Source organism: Myzus persicae, unplaced genomic scaffold (genome assembly GCF_001856785.1).
Source record: "Myzus persicae strain clone G006 unplaced genomic scaffold, MPER_G0061.0, whole genome shotgun sequence".
Classification (NCBI taxonomy): Eukaryota; Metazoa; Arthropoda; class Insecta; order Hemiptera; family Aphididae; genus Myzus; species Myzus persicae.
This window is the reverse complement of record NW_019101443.1, coordinates 1214-9005: the sequence shown is the minus strand read 5'-3', so window position 1 is coordinate 9005 and position 7792 is coordinate 1214. Positions and strand designations below refer to the sequence as shown.

The window sequence follows — 7792 nt, the reverse complement described above, 5'->3', positions numbered from 1 at the left end:
ACCCTTCAACGCCCATTGTAGCAGAAGTGCAACACGTTCAAAACATAATTATATTTTATTATTTTCAATATATTTTAAGTAAGTGGCGCTATCTGGTTAATCTAGAAAGAAATATCTACCAGCTGTTATTAACAACACGGCGATATGATGAATAATCAATGTTTAGTTTCCCGCCAAATTGTGCATAGTACTTTTTGTGATAATAACGTTTATGTGCGTTTTATTTTTGACATTATATACGTAAAATCTTCGTTTATTCTTAAAAAAAAAAATACTACATACTCAGGTAAGTTATATAGATTCTATATATATATACTAGCATAGATATTATTCGTTTTTATTTGAATTATACTAAAATCTAATCATGTTGCATATTTGCTACAGTGGGCAATAAATCAACGACATGAATCGTAACATTTTAAATGACGAAGAATTATTGGAACTTCTTTATAATACTAATTGGTCGGATAGTGAAGATGGTTTGGATGTTTCTGACAACGAACAAGACCATCATGTTTTAAATATTCACGAAAATGTTGGTATTCCTACTTATGACAATGATGAAGGTAAAATAACTATTTTAATTACTATATACTATACATAATTTATACTTTTATCATATGAAAAATTATATTAGGTAATTTGGATTTATTGGATTTGCCAATTGAAATACAATGTAACTCTGGGGAAACAATACATTTACCTTCTGTTTCTACATCAAATTTAACTAATCAAAATCAATTCAACGTTGTAAATTCAACACCAAGGCGCAGTGTAAGACATGTATCTACCTCCCCATTAGTGAATAATTCAAGAGCTAGTACCAATGAATCATCAAATCCAAAACAAACAGGTAATTTAAAAAAAAAAACAACTGCTTTAACAAATTTAAAATGGAAAAAAGGTAGTTTAGTCACACCTTCTGCATGTCTAACATTTATTGAACCTACACTTCCTCATGATTTGCATTTACTTGAAACACCACTGGATTTCTTTGCTTATTTTTTCACTGATGAGCTTCTTACCAAAATCAAATAAGAGACTGAATTGTATGTTGTTCAAAAGAATCCTAACAAACCAGTTACATTAAGTATTAATGAAATAAAAAGGTATTTGGGAATTTGTATTTATGCTTCTGTACTGCATGTGCCAAAAATTAGGGACTATTGGTCCGCTGAATTGGGATATCCTATGATATTTAACTCTATGAGTCGCAATAGATTTGAGCTAATTAAGAGTGTTTTACATTTCAATAATAATAATAATATGTTATCATCAAATGACCCAAATCGTGATCGCCTTCATATACTGAGACCTCTAATTGATTACTTGAATAATCGCTTTTCTTCTATACCTTGCAAACAAGCTTTATCTTTAGATGAACAATTATGCGCAACTAAAGCACAAAGTTACATGAAACAGTATCTTCCAGATAAACCACATAAGTGGGGGTTTAAATTGTTTGTTTTGACAGATACACAAGGATATGCGTATCGTTTTGAGATTTACTCCGGCCAAGAAAACAATTCGATATTTCGACACCCCGATGAACCAGATTTCGGAGCTTCGTCAAATGTAGTGGTAAGATTATCAAGAAATGTTCCGGTCAACAAAAACCATATAATGTATTTTGATAATTATTACACTGCTATTCCAGTGATGGAATTTTTATACAAAAAAAATATATATAGTTTAGGAACAGTCAGAATAAATCGTCTTCCTAACTGCCCTTTACCAGACAAAAATGGCGAAAAAAAAATGAAAAGAGGAGAATCTATAGAGTATATCACATCATATGAGTCCACGCCTATTTCTGCAGTTACATGGAAAGATAACAAAGCGGTTAAGCTATTATCGACATACTGCGGAGAAAATCCGAAATCGAAAATGACCCGATTTGATCGATCTAAAAAGACTAATACAGAAATCGACTGCCCAATGCTTATAAGTGAATATAATAAACATATGGGTGGAGTCGATTTGTTAGATAGCCATATAGGAAGATATAAAATACGGTTCCGCAGTCGCAAATGGTATATGCGCTTATTTTACCATTTAATTGACCTTTCTGTTGTAAACTCGTGGTTGCTCTTCAAACGAGTAAAAGAGCAACAAAATGAAAAACCAGAAATTGAATTACCGGATTGGAGAAAACAACTGGCTTGCGGTTTGGTAAAATCTGGGCAAATAAGAGTAAGTGGACGTGGACGACCAACAACATCATTGGAAGTAAAAATTGCTAGCACTAGGCCACAGTCATTTCGCCCCACAAAAGATGTGCGTACTGATAAAACTGACCACTGGCCACAATTTTCTGACAAACGGGAGAGATGCAAAATGCCGTCGTGTAAAGGTTTCACTTACATAAAATGTTCGAAATGCACAATATATTTATGTTTGAACCGCAATAATAATTGTTTCACTAATTATCATAATATGTAACTATATTATGTTTTTATTATAATATTAATGCCCACTGTTGCATAAATGCTACAAGTTATAAAGTTTAAGTTAAAATAAAAAGTTATGAATTTAGATTTTTTTACTTATTTTTTTCGAATTCCTGGTATTTTAATCCATGTATATAAATTTTAATATACAAATTTAAAAAAATTGGGTTCTGAAGGGTTAATAACGCGATTCGGTTAGTAAGTTATAGTTTATCGAGAACGGTTAGAAAGCGACTAGGCTGCGTACTATTATAGGTACAATAACGGTTGGTTTCGTACGTATCATACAACTGTCAACTGTAACGATATAACTGATACAACAAGCAAGATTAGCAATAAAAATCGATAGCGTTTGGGAAATAATCCCGATAATCAGTGATAAATTTATCATTTGGTTGAAATTACGGTACGTTTTGTATATATCATTATAGTACAAACTTTTTAATATAAATAAAATAAAAATAAAATTATAATCTATAATATATTAAAATATGACTAACATGCATATTGTATATATAATATTTAAATTATACTAGACTAATTTTTTTGAATTGGCGGAAAAGGGAAAGGCAGGGTTTTGGCGGAAAAGGGAATCGAACAATTTATGATTTGGCGGAAAAGTGAATTGGGGGAAAAGGGAAAGGTACACTTTTGGCGGAAACGGATAACTCCCGTTCGACCATTACCTTTTTTTACTTGAGTGCAATTCGACTAAAATAAGTGAAATTCGACCATACCCTTTGTTGGGTTACAAATTACTTGATACTTATATTAAGTAGGCATTAGATAATGGATTGTATGTCTACATAAATACTATCATATGAATATTACATAAAATTATTATTACCGTCGTCAAATTATTATTCCCGAAGCAAACTCCGTCAAGCCGACACGAGAGAGTCCAAGAAAATAATTAATTGAAATAAATTCATCTATTATTAACAGCCAATAGGCGCTACGAATCAAATTCCAGTAACGCTCCACGTGGAGCAAATAATTTAATTATGTTATGGAAATACATGTAGTGTCGACTACGCGTAGGTGCATGGGTACATGTATATCATAGTAGAAACTATAAATATATTTGCCTATAATTAAACAATATTATTTGAATTGAAAACTTTTAGTTTATATATTATAATAGTTATAAAATCAGTTCCGTCTCTACATTTCGGGAAAAATTGAAATGACATATTATGTATTTTTAGACCAAATATAAAACCAAATAGTAGTGATCGTCGAGTATTTATAATCATTATCGATCATCATATTTAGGTAATATACAAATATACAATCGTCGATGTTCTAATGAGTATTTTCATATCATAAACTGTTATTTTCACCAAATAATTATTATTGTATTATATCGGGGGCGAAATAATACTTTTGCCCCCATTAAATCAATGTACGTGGGCGATCGCCCCTTTGCCACCGTGGAGTTGGCGCCTGTGTCCACGGCAGTCGCATAGATCGTAGATAGGTTTTTCGATGTAACCTTTTTTTTTATAATAGGCTTTTCGAATATATATCATTATATCAACTTTCAAGTGCTTTGCCCCTAACAATCGAAAAAATAAAAACCGTAAACACAGTTACAATAGCACCTTGAATACTCGCCTTAATCTCCCTGCCCCCCTCCGACAATCATTGCGATAAAATCGCAATAGTAATATGTTAGTTTTATTTCATGATTGACACTGTCGGCAGCCGGCGATGCCCAAATTCTCAGTTTTGACGGACGACCGTCGTCAAAATATTATTGTCATAATATTTTCATCTAAATAATTATTTAACATTTATAGGTTTTAGATTTTGTGGCATAGACATACAATTATATTTACCATAGTTGACTGTTGACCAACACCCGTGTGAATACGAATACCAATCATTACTATCTAATGTAATTATTCAAACCCACTTTGCTGAATCCCAATTCGGCGACAAATTATTAACAAGTGTCAATTTCCACACAATGATTGTTGATTGATCCACTATGACTTAATCGAAAACGGATAACATAGCGATAAATTTATATAAATGCATATTTTTAAACCATATTTATAAATTATAAGTGGCGCCTAAATCCATGCATATTTAGTACTTGTTAAGCGCATCCAGTTCCGAGTTACGTAATAATAATAAAATGTTTGGTTTTTTTTATTTCTTAAATAGAGTATGTCTATTTAATAAAATACAATAATACAATAATTTTACAATTTTAGCTTCCAAGCCGAGCGATGAATCTATTGGTTTTACAATTATGTGTTTTTTTTTATTTTTGTGTCTGTCATCACGTTTTAGGACAGTAAAAACTAAAAGTGCTTAGATTTTCTTCAATAGTACCTTTTCTGATAGAAAAGTGAATCTAGTTGGTGGTACTTTGGGGGGGGGGGGGGGGGGGTGTTGTAAACTGACCGAGTAAACAGCCAAAAGTCAATATTCAGCTTCGGACCTCAAAGATGACGGTTCGTCATATTCTCACGCCGATCTACTTGGACTCGTAAAACAATATTAGTTATTTTGTTATAATTTAAAACCATTATTTGTTGGTATATGTAACTTTTAAAGTATATTGTTATATTTTATATGCACGCAATGGCATTTTAAAATGTATTTTTTTTTGGGAAAAATGAATTTAACCAAGTAACCAACTAATGCCTCATATTGAAATCAATAAAATTACTTTAATAACAATAATATCATCACATACATTTAGTATTTAGTAAGATATAATAGACTGACTGACTTTATGGCTCGTGGTATTTACTCCAAGTGGAAGTTTCCTATTGCGTATTTCCTTACGCACTCGACCATTAATAAAACAATTCTAAAAAATTTAATAATCGATGTTTTAAATAACTTAATTGATGTTGGTTTGTGCCCGAAACTAAAAGTATGCGACCAAGGCACAACCAACCAAAGCGCTTTGAAATTATTAAATATTTCCGAAGATAATCCGTTTTTTTTGTTAATGGTTATTAAATATTTTCTATATTTGACATTCCTCACTTACTTAAAAGCGTACGTAACAATTTTATTGAGGCTTGCTTTCAAAAAAATGATACAATTTTTTAATTTAACGATATAAAAGATACATATCAGTTGGACAAATTAAATAAAAAAAGTAAAGCTCTTTTTAAAATCACAGATGCGCACATTTACCCTTCATCTTTTCAAAAAATGCGTGTAAAATTGGCATGTCAATTACTGAGTAATTCTATGGCAGCAAGTAGCAACCATCCGTACTTGCGTAGCAACTGGTCAACTCCGTAGCAAAACTGCAATAGATACGGCAGATTTCGTTCAATTTATGAATAATTTATTTGATTGTTTGAATAGTAGGTCGCTTTATAGTAGTAATCCTTATAATTGTGCATTAACTCACTCAGGAAATGTTAAACATTTTTATTAGATGCTTTAAACTATTTTTCAAATTTAAAAAAAATTAAAAACGGAAAAATTTCGCAACCACCGTGTTTTAAAGGATTCTCGCAAAGTATTAAAGGTATTTTACAGTTTTTTGAAGGAGAAAAATCAAACGACGTATCATTCATTTTAACAAATCGATTAAATCAAGATTGCCTGGAAAATGCATTTAGTATTTTTAGACAAAAAGGGGGGTATAATAAAAATCCAACATCTCGTACTATAAGAACTTTTTTTAGAAGCAGTTGTATATTTTCCTTACCAAAAGGGACTAATTGTGAAGAAACGCAAGAAACAGATAACTTTAATGTAATAATCGACCCAGTAATTAATGTACCTATATCATCTGTAGGTAATGAAATAAATGAAACGGATTCTAGTTGTAGTGATACTGAATCGATTATTTCATCTAATTCATCAACGTTGCCTTTTGATCAAAACCAAATTACAAAAGTCACCTTAGAGGACTGTGTAACGTATTTTGCCGGATACCTTGCCTATAAATGCATAAAAAAATTCAACTGTCACTTTTGCCAAAATAATTTTTTAACTAGTAAAGATTTAAATGAAAAAAATCAAATTCTTTTAATAAATAAAAACTATAGTTCTTTCGAAAATGATAATACCGGACTTAAGGCACCCTCTATTTCTTTTAATAAAATAATTAATCATAGTTTGAATATTTTTAAAAAATATTTTGAAAATTATTCCTATACAAAAAAACTTCGTTTTAAATTAATGCAAAAAATTAAAGTGGATGTTTTAATAAACCAGTGGTTAAATGATGGAACGATTGTAATTGTAAAGAACATAAGTTATTCATGATTGATCACTTATTAATATGGAAAATATTTAAAAAAACTCAAACAATTTCTACTACATCACAACTAGCAAAAGTATCAAAATTATAAATTTTAAATCATATTTAATTTCATAATTCGTTGCTTTTTTTATCTATGTTATTATATAATTTGTAAACTGTTATGATGTCATGATTGCATTTATTAATTATTAATTTGAATTAATATTATTATTATTAAGTTTCTTTTTATAATTGTTTATATATAATTATTCATTATTATATATTTTATACTTATTTGTTTGAATAATTATTATTATTATTTAATTTCTGTTTTATGATTATATTTATTTATTTGAATAAATATAGTTATTATAATTTCTGGGTTTTCATTCTTGTTCCTTCATTTGTAATTTAAGCTTGTTTTTTAATTTTTTTTCTAATTTTGTATTTTACCAACCTACTTTTTAAATATTATTAGATAATTGTTTTGAGACAATACTTAAAGGAGCACACAACACAAAAAATAAGTTTTTTTTATTTGAAAGAATGTTCAATTCTAAGGATAATGGTATAGGTTTTACTACTCACATTATTCTATAAGTTATGAGCAATTGAAAAAAGACGTGTGACGTCACTGGGCCGGAGTCATCGTAATTGCCTATCTTTACGTGTAAAAGTTCCTTGCTTCACACAACGATTTATCAACCTAAACATTTTATTTTTGCAATTTAATTTGCATGTAAATATGTGGTTTTATGTGTTTATACTATGTTTAGTTTTTTAAATATTAAAAATCTTAAAAGAGACATTTTGGTTAAACCGCACGTCATGACGAGCAGTGCCGGCGCTAGGGTAGGACAAATGGGACATTTGTCCAGGGCCCCGCGCTCTTTAAAGGGCCCCGTGATTTTTATTTATCATATCTTAATACCGTGAGACACATTGACATTTTATATCGATCAATTATAAATCTATATTATGACTATCGTCTATCACCAGTTTACAGTTATTTGGAAAACGATATCTAAATTTAGCCATAGTACAAACTACAGAGTAACTGAGTAAATCGTTATCGATACGACGAAATCGTAATCGCGTATTGTATTCCCGTATC

General features: G+C 30.1%; 1 protein-coding gene across 2 annotated transcripts; it reads left to right on the top strand.

The window, feature by feature from the left end:
• Positions 1-143: 143 nt before the first annotated feature.
• LOC111029089 (piggyBac transposable element-derived protein 2-like) lies at positions 144-2535 on the top strand. 2 transcript variants are annotated; one of them, XM_022307939.1, is made up of 5 exons: positions 144-286; positions 385-566; positions 638-853; positions 1475-1625; positions 1692-2535. In XM_022307939.1, exons 2-5 carry the CDS (start codon positions 404-406, stop codon positions 2440-2442), a joined length of 1281 nt encoding a protein of 426 aa, XP_022163631.1. In that variant the 5' UTR covers positions 144-286; positions 385-403; the 3' UTR covers positions 2443-2535. The 2 variants fall into 2 exon arrangements, with proteins under 2 accessions (XP_022163631.1, XP_022163630.1); XM_022307938.1 differs by having other exon boundaries at positions 147-286; positions 1475-2535.
• Positions 2536-7792: the final 5257 nt, after the last annotated feature.

What these genes read in the sequence shown, in the direction of transcription:
- LOC111029089 (XM_022307938.1), top strand. Translation starts at nt 404, where the DNA reads ATGAATCGTAACATTTTAAATGACGAAGAATTATTGGAACTTCTTTAT. An exon ending in TACTTATGACAATGATGAAG is followed by an intron (nt 567 to 637) that starts GTAAAATAACTA and finishes AAATTATATTAG; the next exon opens with GTAATTTGGATTTATTGGAT. An exon ending in ATCAAATCCAAAACAAACAG is followed by an intron (nt 854 to 1,474) that starts GTAATTTAAAAA and finishes TTGTTTTGACAG; the next exon opens with ATACACAAGGATATGCGTAT.